We start from the raw sequence: 13327 nt of genomic DNA, 5'->3' as shown, positions 1-13327 counted from the left end.
TAAAACTCGTGCAGAAAGTAATTTCACAGTAATTCTCTTTTAAATGGGGGAAAACGTGACAAATTGGAATCAGTTTTAACCCTATCAATGCCAGTTTTTTTCTTTTCCAAAATTAAGATAATTTAAGGCTCTAATGGGTTAAATAAAGTATAAATAAATATATTATGCTAAAATAAAAACAAAAATTAACTATAGATGCAATTTTGGAGGTGGGACATTTGTATCTCGGTGGTCTTTTTTAATGGGACACATGTGTCTCATTGGGATTGAGGTGACGATATTAAATACAGTGAATACGAAAAAAAATTATTAATTATATTAAAAATTTGTTTTAACATTCAGCTAACAATGTTAAATTGAAATTTAAATAATCTATTATTATATTCTATTGAAATTGTGTGGTTTTATTTAGAAAAAGTCGTATTTTCGGGAAATTGTATCAAATCTTATATTTTAAAGAAAATTGCAGCTGAATGATTAATGATTTGGTGAAGTGAAAATATGAAAAATTATCAAAACTCAGGTTATATTCTTCATAAGATAGATGTTGAAGAATTCGGAGGAAAACAACATCACGCCTTTTCTAAGTCATTCGTTCGAAGGCAGTCGTGATTTGCCAGCAGATTAACACTGATTTGGTCAATTTGAACCATGCAAATTCGTCCGATGGCATGAAAAGTCCTGATTGGAAACACTGAAGGGAATCATCTGTCAATTCATCTGCTACAATCACAAGATGTAGCATTTTTGACTATCATTCTTACCAGAAGATGATAAATTAAACAAATCACTTCAAAAATTCGTATTTGCTGGAAAGTGAAGCAGAGTCTAGCTTTCCAAGCAGCATGCTTTGAATTCAAACACTTTTCATTATCCCAGAAATATTAATTTGTTCTTTTTTTTTAAGTGGAACTGATTTTTTAAACCCACCCGTTTGTGTTTTAAAAGTAATCCTTGCGAAGTTCAAAAAGAACTTCAGTCTTACTGGCTATGGCACGTTATGTTTGATAATGTACAAAATAAGCATGGGGTGATACTAAAAATGACTATGAATTCTTCCTAGATAATGAAACAGTGAGATCGTAAGTCACGATTGAGTTCATTTCAAACGAGAATGGTAGAAGTTATTCTTCTTGATAACGTCACGCGACTAAAAATGAATGTAACAAAAAAGTTTGGTTTCGTCCGCAGCTTATTTTTCCAAGCATAGAGAGTTTCGTGAACAAAGGCGAGAAAATATATAACCTAGGCAACACCGTTTTTCAGAACAAGAAAAGTGAAAGATATCATTCCAAAGAGAACTCTCTTCTGCAGTTCAGTATACATAAGCAGTATCTAAATTTCGCAGATGCTATGCTCAAGTATCTTCATAGTATTTGCAAGCTTGGTGCACGCAAAATTCGAAGTCGATCTTCTGCTCATGTCTGGATGGAGAGTGCCGCATTCTCGTCATCTGACCGGATTCGAAATCGTCTCTAAACAGCTCTAGCATTGTGTTCAAAGGTTATATTAATAAGACTAATATAATTAAAGTTCATAAATGTAGCCCTTACATCATCTTGAAAAATGCATACTACTTTCTACTAAAAACAAAAAAGCAATTTTAGCAGTCCTGGGGCCAATACGATAAATGGAAAAACTAATAACTTACTAAAGCTACTGCAATAAAATAGTCCATTTCCACATATATCTTTTCCGAGGGCCTATCAAATGGACCCTGTCTTCTTTTTAATGCTAAACCACATCAGATTTCTGCTCTAGCTAAGAAATCTGATGAAAATGAGTATATTACTTGAATAAATTGGCTAGTGTGCTCTTGTTTTTTAAATCCCTTTAACCATGTGTGGAATGCTTTGAAAAGTTGCCTTAATGCACATTCATATTCACTGGCGAGTGAAAAACAATGCTTAGTTGTCATCGCAACGAAGACAAAGACTCATTAACAGGCACCGGTGTGTTATTCTTCCTTTGATGACTTATGAGACTCACCAAGTTCAGAACTGAGGGAATATTGGTGCTCTTATCCTAACTATGAACATTTAGAAAATTTACAAAAATATTATTTAAATTTATTTATTGAACTTTTTATATACGGTGATTTTATTAAAACGCCAAGCGTCAAAATATTTAGAGCTGCATAGCAATACTGGCTTTTTTATAAATATAGTAATCCAAGAAATTTAATTGCCGAAAGAAAAGAAACTGTCGGAACAATAAAAAAAAAATGTCGATAACTGAGGAACCTAGAAGGGTTCCTTTAGTAATTCATTAATTATTATTCAATATTAACATAATAATAATTCCCTTATTTATGAATTATAATATTGAATTATTATAATTCATAATTATAATAATTCAATATGCAGATTAATAATACAATATTGCCAAATAATGTGCAATGCTTAAACCTCCTCATTCCCCAGCTCGGGGACATCTACCTGTCGTGGGGATGCACGTCCAAATCGCAGAACTTCCAGATGACCGCGTTGACCCATCTTCTGTCTTGACTTTTCTCTGCCTCCTTCTCCAGTTTAAGGGCTGTTCCGTGTAGAGCGTCTCTTCGGGCCATTTCTTGCATCACGTTGAACAGCCAATCACGCATGCGTCGAGGAAAGTCCTCCAATTCATCAGCAGTACACTCACCTATGTCTGCAAGGGAATTTTAAAAAATCAACAGCCGTCCTGCTTTCAATATTCTGCTAAATACTTGTGTAGATTTATACGTTAGAACATTTTGCAGCAAAATCATTTGTAGCATCGTTTCACCCTTTCAGACAAATTTCCGTGGCAAGATCTTTGACGTTTGACAAGAAAAATGCATCATTCACTGATTCACTTTTTATTGGCGAAGGACCAGCACTTGTCAAGCTGCGCCAAATGCACGTTGAAATACAAATCTTTATATATATATATATATATATATATATATATATATATATATATATATATATATATATATATATATATATATATATATATATATATACACAGTGACTCCCAAAATTGAGTATACACTATACTCTTTCTTTATTTTATTCTTTTTGATCTTAACATTCCTATTTATGGCTAATATTCATAAGAACGACAAAATATACATTAACGAAAGTATTAAGCAAAAAAAAAAAAAAAAAAAAAAAAAAAACGGAGGAATCAATAATATTTTTATTACAGTAATTTTTATGTCAAAGTTACAAATACCAAAGTCGCAAAATTGAGTATACATCTAGCAAAATCTGTCAACAAAAAGAGAAAAAGATAAATTAATATTTTGTTGCGTATACTTTTACATTTAAAACAGCTTGTAAACGGTGTGGCATTGAGTTGATAAGAGTTGGGGTTGTTTCGCCGGATATTTTCCACCATTCTTCTTGTAGTACTCTTTTTAAGTGTTCCTTGCCCCTAATATCGTGTATTTGAACTGATTTTCCTAATTCTGCCCACAAATTTTCACTCACATTGAGATCTAGAGATTGAGGAGGGGTGTGCAATTGCATTTTACAATTATACAACAACCATAACTTAACTATTTTAGCTGTATGTTTCGGATCATTATCTTGTTGAAACAGAAAACTTGAGTACTAAACCCAAATTCTGGTCACTTTGTTTAAAATTTTTCTTCAGTATATCCAAATATTTAATTTTATCCATGATTCCATCGATGAAAATTAAATTTCCCATTCCTTTTGCAGACATACAGCCCCATACAAGAAGTGTATGGGGCTCCACCACCTCCATGCTTGACAGAAGGATTGGTGTTTTTAGAAAGAAATTCAGAATTGGGCTTTCTCCAAACATAACATCGACCGTCACTATCAAAAACATTGAACTTACTTTTGTCACTTAATATTACTTGTTTCCAGAAGTCAGGAGGCTTTGAAATATGACTTTTAGCAAATGAAATTCTTTTCTCTCGATTTACTTTGGAAATGAACGGTTTTGTTCTAGCTACGCTACCATTACAATTTGCTTTTCAGATTACTCTTCGAATTGCTTCTGCAGAAACACACTTTCCAATTGTTCTTGAAGTAGATGTAGCAATTTTCGTAGCACTCACCTTAGGATTGTTTGCTACCTCTCGAATAACTCTTCTCTCGAATTCTCTTGGTCGTGGAACTGAGGATTTCTTTTCTTCCTCTTTCGTGTTTATTAGCAATTTGTACATACATTTTATACTTCTGGATAATGTTTTGAACGCATCCGCGACTGCGTTGAATTTCCCTTGCAATTTCTCGTAGAGATTTACCATCTTCAGACAATCGAATAACAAGTTTCCGAATTTCCACATTTGTATAATTTTTGGAGCTCATTATGATAATTAAAACGTTCGTTTTCGCTTGGAAATCAATGATTGCCAATTAAAGTAACAAAACTGTTTTACTTATTCATTTGAAAATAAATAGTGATAGTCAAGTCGCATATTTTATAATGTGTATACTCAATTTTATGACTTTGAAATGTGAAACTTTGACATAAAAATTACTGTAATAAAAATATTATTGATTCCTCCGTTTTGTTTTTTAGCCTAATACTTTTGTTAATGTATATTTTGTCGTTCTTATATTAGCCATAAATAGGAATGTTAAGACCAAAAAGAATAAAATTAAAGAAGAAAGAGTAAAGTGTACACTCCATTTTGGTAGCCACTGTATATATTGATATTGCCGCATTGAAGAAAGACAGTGGAATCTCCATGGACGAATGGTCATGGCACTGGTCTCATGATCAAGAGACCTGGGTTCGAATCCCGCTAGAGACAATGCGATTAATTGTATATGTAAATACTTAATTGTTTGATTTTATGTTTTCCTTTATTTCATGTTCCAGAAGATACTGGGCATTTCTTTAGTTTACCAGACAAGTGTTCTGGACTTTTCTTACTGTCTCCAGAAGGGTATTCTGGAACTTTCTCTGCTTGTATAAAAGCAGAAGATTTGTCAGTTACTGTATTCTGAGTTCAGTTAATAAATTGGTTTAGCTCTCCTACTTGTGTGTGTCATTGAGTTCTATACCATAGTATCTACGTGACAATATAAAAAAAAGCATATTAAAACAAAAAATAAAAAGGAAGGTCTGAATGTAATGGGAAATTAAATACCATGCATGGAATTAATGTTCGGGAACAAATGAGAAAGCTTTAGTACGGTAAGGTTCATCTAGTACCTTTCTCAAATAAGGGAGAAACTTTGCCCGAAATATTTTATTCTTAAGAATTGCTATTTTGGGCATTTACTTAAAATTTATCGGACAGAAAGGATTGTGTTACATCTTGCTTGCTTTTATGTAATGGGGACAAGAGAATTTATAATTACGAAATCAAAGGAATATTTATTTGCAAGGAATCCCTTGATTTTATTTGAATATTAGACGACAAGTTTGTTCGTCGTCATTTTGATATTGTTTCATTGCAACTCAATCTCTTACGCACAACTGATATTTGCGGTTTTTTTTACAAAGTATTCTTCAAACTGTGATAGATATTGACTCCCCCCACCCTTTTTTTTTTTTTTTCAGTACCTATCCCAGTCATAGCCTGTATGAATGCTCTTAAGTGAGTCGTGTTTCAAATGAGACAACCAACCATTCATGTCATTTAATATCTAATTGCACCTTCATTTTCTTATTTCCCGTACACAGTATTTGTATTTAATTCTAGCATTCTAAAAGGACGCGAGCTGATAAAAAGGTGTGTTACTATTTGAGCCTCTGGATGCATTGCCATCTTAAAGGACCAATTTCACACACACACACAAATTTACGAATTGAAAAAGTAATTTTTATTGATGTTATGAAAAAGGAAACAAAAGCTTCATTCTTTAGTATTCAACAGTGGGAAAGAAAAAGACATTTAAAGATTTGTATTATCTATTAATAATAAAAATGAATGAGTGTGGTTCTGGCGCTCTGCTAAAGCTACAGCTACCAAATTTGGCACTTATATACTTTGAAGGGGCGGAATATGTAATTCAGATCGAAGTTTAAATAAATTAAAATTTACCCTGAATTTTTTGTGTTTTTTCGCAGTAACTTCCTAAAATATTTATTATAATGCAAATATAATATTGACACCATCTTAAAATTTTTAAAAATATCTTTTTAATGGTACCAGTTTAGTATATGTTAAAAAACTTCATAAATTTTGAATTTTTATTTTTTAAAATATTAATTCTTGTTTATTTATTGTCTGATTTCCAACAATAGATTACATTGTTGCCCTGAAATTTAAATCGCTTTCCTTATTCCATCTGCATTATCTTCTTCCATTGTTGAAAGCTCAAAAAGAAAGATTCTGTTTAATATCTGTGTGGTTTGCAAGACGAATGAAAAGTTATGAAAACGGTTATAATACCGCAAAATTTAGAGCCGTGCATTGACACTTTTAACGGGGCTACGATGTAATTGCATTGGTCATCATTAGAAGTATTTATGTATAAAATGAATAGAACATGTATCTGGAGAACCAGCTGGTCATCACAAGTAACTGATTATAGTATAATAGACCAGCGAACACTGGATAGAGTTAAATATATCATTGCCTCTTTGGTGCACAACTCGCAGTTTCGTTTTTAGCAATGAGCAAAATCGTCGACTGTTTTATTATTATTATTACATAAATTGGCTGACTTACCGATAGGCGAATAAATTTAAACATGAATAAAATGAATTATGATATCATAAAATTCACATTTTATCAAAGAATTTTAAGCCAGATTGTAACAAAGATCAATGAGCTAAGGTCTGAAGTTTTTATTATTTTATATTTGTGCTCATTCATTGGAAGTTATTTCTAATATCTTTTTCAGCATTATTTTTATTTTGTACTAGTTGTTTTAAGCGATCAACTCGTCTGAGATATGGTTATGCTTGATTTCATTTAAATAGTTTAGATGTAATTTCTTGTCCATGATTCTGACAGAATGTTTGAAATTAAAGCCATATAATTTTAACTGCCTTATACAAATTCTGTTTGTTGTATGCATGAACCTTTCTAAAGGAGAAGTCCTAAAACATCATAGTGCTTTTAAACATGCAAATATCCATTTTATCTATTTTCTAAATTTTGCGATATTGCAACTTCACTTTGTTATTTGTCTTTTAAACTGCACAGATATTAAACAAAATACGCCTCTTTAGTTTTGAACAAAGGAAAAAATCACACTATAAAATATATTAAGAAACAAGGAAAATTGTGTTCACTTTAGAGCAACAATGCAATAAAATGTTGGGAATTAATAATTTTTTTTCAATTTTACCAAAATTCGGGAAATATTCGCACAGCTGTTAAATTAGTTGCCTTAAAGGGATAATTTTTTAAATTTTGAAGCTCTATAAAATTTATATTTGCGCAACAATATTTTCGAAATTTAACGCGGAAAAAGTCAACTCTCATCTTAATTTTTATTAATTCATTTTTTAAAAAAAAATCGCTCCGATGTGCACATGTCCACTTTCCAAAATTTATAAATGGTAAATATGGTAACTTTAGATCAAACGTTCTGAGCTGCAAACACCATTCATTTTTATTAGTAGTAGAAATTTGGCGTAAAGTTTTTCCCGCTAATGGATAATAACTATTTGTTTCAATCCGTTTTTAGTAATTAGTTTTGATTTGAATATTTGTGACCTTTATGAAAAAAGGGGATCTCATGGCAAGGAAACAAAATTTTATGCTATTTTACATTTGCATTCAATTTCACTACACATAATATATACAGGTTGATCGGTAAATCCTTTGAATTCGAAACGGTGTCTCGTATGGCGAGAGCACTTGAAATGACAATGCCAAATTTATCGAGACCGGTTACAGTGCTCCAAACAGCGAAAATAACTCAAAAATTAAAGGAGATCGGCTAAAAAGTCCAATTCAAAACCTGTCCGCTATCAAAAACACTGGAGAAAGTTTCTTAGGATTGCTTGTAAAATTGGCTGAGGTATTTCCGATTAAAATGATGAACTTTCTATTGGAGAAGGGTTTGTACTAAGATTAAAAATTGTGTTCTTCGATTCCCCCCCCCCCGAGTGCGTTTTGCAGGGGGGGGGGTTTGTTGTTGTTTTTGTTATTTTTCTTTACTTTCTTCATTGTTCAATTTTCACTTCGTCGCTGCTTTATTCGGAAAAACTGTTAGATAATAAAGAAGAATGCATTTTTCAATTTCGGACGAACCCTTCTGAACGAATCTGCGACAATCTAATATGTATGGTATGGTTCAAAGCATAACAGCTCTTCGAAACGGACACATTTTCTGTTTAGAAATGCTGTTTTATAAATTTAATTGCAACAATAAAATGTATTGTAGCAAATTATGCAGCAAATATTTTTAAATTGGGCAAAATTGCCCGCTAATTTAATTGGTTTAATAGAAAAATATATTTTTAATTTTTAAAGTGGCATAAAAATGTTTTTATACTATCCCAGTCTCAAAGTTGAAAATGAGTCAAAAAATGAAAACTTTAAATTTATTTTTTAAGTTTTTTTTTTTTTTTTTTTTTTTTGTGATGATTAAAAGTTCGAATAATTTAATTGATTTTAAATGATTAAAAGTTCGAAAATAAAAAAAAAATCTGTGAGGTGTACATTTGTATCAAATTTGATAACTGTAAGTCGAACGGTCAGCCAAGCAAAGCGGCAACACTGGCAGACATACTTTCACAATTATCATTAATAAATAATTTGTAAAGGCTTAAAAATAACTAGTTTTCAGTTATTTTTAATCCTTCCAACTGAACTTTTGTATCTTGTTATAGGTAATAAAGCAACACACTACCAGGACGGTAGAAATAAACCTGCTCCTTGTAACAAATTTAAAATATTTGGGATTCATTTATATATTTTTTTCAAAAAAAGAAAACTTAAATGTACTAGCAAATACTAATTCAATCAAACGTTACTAAAAATTTTTTTAAAAATCACTCCGAAATTGCTCGCACTGTTTTTAACCAGTTTGAGCTTTAAGTTTGCATTTCCGTGGAAAGTTTCAGCATGTCCAGTTTGTGAGCAGATGCTTTCAGTCTAAGACACAAAGAGGTATCGAAGATGCTTGCACCGAAACGATACGATTGTCCGGTATAGTGGGCACGTACCTTTGCAAGGGCCATAATAGTCGATGTGTACGTGCTTGTACTTATGCTGCCTGCATTCGTCGGCCCCCTCCGTGCAGAGACATCTCATGCGGTACAACTCGCAATCGCTGGACCAGGTCTCGTTGTGGTTGCTGCACACCTGGAAAGATGATCGAAATAAAGCAAAACGTAATTCGAAAAGAATTCTTGGCTTATTGGAGGTCTAAGTGACATCCAACTGACATAAAGCGGGTAAATCAGTCATGGATTTTCCTACGCGCAGAAGAGCTGATGTGCCTCTTACTAATACGACTTCTACGGCATGATGTAGTAGTCGTAGTTAAGCGATTACCGCCCATATGAATGTATTACCTGTTCAAATACATTCATATGCGTAGCCAAATATGTCCATATTTGATATAAATATTTAATACCGTCCTTCGAGCGTAAATCCATTCTATTAATAACAATCGTTTAGTAGTGTCAACCAAATTCGATGAATTAATCTTAGTGATAGCACCTGAAAGTAATATACTTGCACAACAAACAAAGAGCACTCTGATTATATTGCTATGTGCGCAAACTGGGGTGATTGCTAATGAATAAAATTGCCGAAATTGGTTCAGTTATCGAGAACTGTGACAATATTTTAGTTTGTGACAAGTCGAAAATGAAGGGCAGGCAGATATTGATGACATATTTAAAAGTCGCGAACATACAAATGAAAAATATAAAAGTCATCTCATCAAAGTGGAAAACAAAGGTAGATTCCGTAATTTAAATTGCTGTTTTTCAAATTCCTTTCAATCCTTAGATAGAAAAAGAAAAATGGCTGACTTATTTACATAATATTGCTTTAAATATTTTTTCTCTTTCATTGATAATCAGTTTTCTTCAAGCTATTTTGTCTACGCGTATCAGACAATTTCAAAGTAAAGAAAAGAAGTACGAATGTAAGTAAGAAGTAGAGAGAAGAAGCTCTTGTTTTATCACTCACTGATCCAATTTTTATTTTGTTTGAAAGCTCACGAACCCTGGGTGTATCATTGATTATTATCTGCCCCCCCCCCATCATGTACTATTTTTGAGAGCAATATCAAAAACACTACTTTACTATGAAAAATCTTGGCATAGTCCTTTCACCTTTAGCCACTATACTGATTTCGCCCATTTTTCATAAATGAATGCTCAAAATACCTATATATACATTATCAATGAGCTGCCAGCTGCAGTTGCAATGTACAGCTAAGTCAAAAACAAAATGTAGATGAAAGTTATCAACACTTGTTTTTAAAATAACTTTATAACAAAAGGCAGCTAAGCTATAAATCCGAGAAAAACATTTTTATAATATAAAAAGTAATATATATGATCATTTGGAACACTTTCTTCTTAAAATAATAATTGTTAAAAAAGAAAAACACGAACCTTTCTCCTTGAATCGTCTTCTTCGGCACATTTTGGTACACAAACACACTGAGCTTTTCCATTGTCATCGATTTCGCATTGTTTGCCCGGGCCGCATTTATGTTTGAGGCATGGATCTGGAATTAGTGGAATAAGAGGAAAATAATATTTATCAAACCACAGAAAAAAATTTGAAACAACTTTTAAAAATTTATATAACGGAAATATTATTTCCATCTAAATTTTAACTTACTAGACATCACTAATATTTTTTAAAAATCCAAAACAAAAAACGTTCAAAACTCGAAAGTAAAAACATGTATTTATTCAAGTACTTTGAAAGTGAATTTCGAACTTGCTAGGAATTATTATTTAAAATAAAATCAAAATACATATTTAAAAAAAAATCAAAATCAATTAAAAGTATTTATTTAAAAACTGTTTTGAAAAGGGTGAAATTCAATAGTTGCAAAAGAAAGAAAATGTTTATAAAGTTAATTTTATGAAGATTATTTCATTCTTAATTTTTTACTTCACAATATATCTTGTTTATTTGGCCTTTTTACAGCATAAATTAAAATGAATAGTAACTATTCTATAAATTTCCACATGACTACTGAGATAAAACAAGGATTAATATTTATATAAAAGTTGAATAATATGGAAGGTACAGACGGGGAAATTGGATATTTCTAATTCATTAAATCAAAAAGCTCAGAATAAAGAAAAAATACTCCAGATTAACGGATGCTCCTATTGTGGGTTAGATACTAGGTCGCTATTTAGAAGGATTCTTTGTGTAGCCACGGTTCTCTTTCCTTGAAATGGTAATGTGCAAGATTTACTGGAATCGCCGAACAAATTAATTTTAAAATGAGAACCAATTTTATTTCCTCATAAAATTTTATTTCCTCATTTTTTTCTTCGGATATTGCTCTACAAAGGGGTCGATTTTTCTTCTAATATGCTTATACGACTTTCAGTTTAAATTATCATCTGAGGTGTCATCATCAGCAGCTCCATGAAGTCAAATTATGTTCACACTTATTTCAATACGCAACGGGAGTGTATAGAAAACAACTGTTATATATTTCCAAAACATCTCAAGTTTATAGTGATGTGTTAATAATACATTCACTTCTGACTAATCCTGTCTTAAGACTAATCTTAGAAAAGTTTTTTAATCTTTTGGATATGAGTGATCAAAATCTCAAAGATACCAACTCTAAAAAGGGGGATTCGGGTAGTGTTTTCCCTTTTCAATTCATCGGAAGATAAAATTTTATTTATCTTCAAACGATAGTGGGGGCTCCTTTTTTCCTCAAAGGAATCACACATGAGAATACACGCATCTAAAGAAAATAATTCCAATGAGCTACGGGTACGGCACTTAAAACATCCAAATGCAGAGAGGTGAAAGAGAGAGAGAGAAAATATTGGGCATCTGTGCTGCACGCATAAATGTCGTACATCACTACAGTTCTACAATTTTATTGAATTTTCTGAACTATTCTTCATTAAACCTGCAATCAAACTCTTTTGGACCTCTGCTTTTTCTACATAGATCGTTTTCTCAACAAACAAACACTTATATATTTTCACAAATTGAATATTTGAATTCCTGTGTTATAAACATTATTTCAAAACGGTGTCGTCTGGACAGTATTAAACATAAATGATAAAATTCAGTATCCATCTTTCAAAAGTCTCTGTGAACTTCTTCAAATTTTAAATGACTCAAATCATTGTTTCAATATTGTGCATTACAAATATTCCGATTAAATGTTGCTGAAATTTCATAAAAGAGATACCTTCATTATATCCGCCCTTCTCAGTATCGAAGTTTTCCAGCAGGAGCTCGTTCTCTAAAGTGTGCTTCTTCTTCGTATGTTCTTCTTCATCCTTTTCGTCGTCTTGCAAGAAATCCAAGATATCTTTCTCGGCCGGGGTTTCTTTCAAAAGGTGTTTCTTTTCCTTTTTTCTGTGAGCCTTGAAGCATAATCGAAACCAAAAGTAAAAATAACGGCAATATTTTATAAAAGGACAGCAAAGGAAAGAGCAACGTTATGTGTTTTTCTTTGATATAGTAATTCATAGAATCATGAATCAAATATGTCATCAACCCAAAATCAAATATTTTGTTACCCCCCCCCCCTTTTTACCGAAGACGTACTGATAAATTATACAAGCTTTCATGGAGCTTGTGAGGAGAAAGTTTTCAAGTAAAGTCGCCTGATCAAACTGAGCGTCGATTCATAAAAAGAAAATAATTAAAAGAGACATGAGCCTCTAGTCCAGGACAGAACAGCATGATAATGTTTTAAGCCTGATTCGTCTGCAGTTATATTAATTCTGGAAATTTACATTGAATTATAATAAGTAGAACATGCAAACAAAAGCATATATTATCGTAGCGCGTATAGTAAAATAATGGAAAGTATTTTTGTAAAATGTACTTTAAAATATTTTTTTTTAATTTTTCGAAATTAGAAAAAAAAAAAATTATTATTGAAAAGCTTTTTTTTTTTTTAAATTTCAAAATAGTATAACAATGTTTGTGTGTGTATGATATTATGCATCAAAACTATATTTAAAAAAACCATTAATATTTCGATGAAAACATAGTTAAAGTTTTCAATAGTCGTTTTTTATTGAAGCATCTACTAATCGAGAAACAACTGCGCGTTAAATTTGCTAATCCTAAGTTCAACAGTTTGCCGCGTAGAGTGTTATGAGCGACTTCTCACGTGTCATCGTTTTAAATATATCAGGCATAAATAAATAAATATTATACAGTTTATAAATATTATTATGGTAAATGATACTTTTCTGCGTCCGTCATTCTTTCTTACAATTATTCTTT

At 31.7% G+C, this 13327-nt stretch overlaps 1 protein-coding gene across 1 annotated transcript in view; it reads right to left on the bottom strand.

Moving 5' to 3' along the window:
• LOC129964278 (SPARC-like) overlaps positions 1-13327 on the bottom strand; it is a 49818-nt gene that overhangs the window by 4243 nt on the left and 32248 nt on the right. Inside the window, exons 3-6 of the mRNA XM_056079032.1 lie at positions 12276-12453; positions 10486-10601; positions 9079-9217; positions 2439-2649 (exon numbers count right to left, since the gene is read on the bottom strand). Of these exons, the coding sequence (XP_055935007.1) occupies positions 2439-2649; positions 9079-9217; positions 10486-10601; positions 12276-12453 (644 nt within the window). The remainder of the gene's footprint in view (positions 1-2438; positions 2650-9078; positions 9218-10485; positions 10602-12275; positions 12454-13327) is intronic.

The sequence above is a fragment of the Argiope bruennichi genome, chromosome 3, assembly GCF_947563725.1.
Source record: "Argiope bruennichi chromosome 3, qqArgBrue1.1, whole genome shotgun sequence".
NCBI lineage: Eukaryota > Metazoa > Arthropoda > Arachnida > Araneae > Araneidae > Argiope > Argiope bruennichi.
Note: the sequence above shows the minus strand (reverse complement) of the source record. Positions and strands in the feature narration are given on the sequence as shown.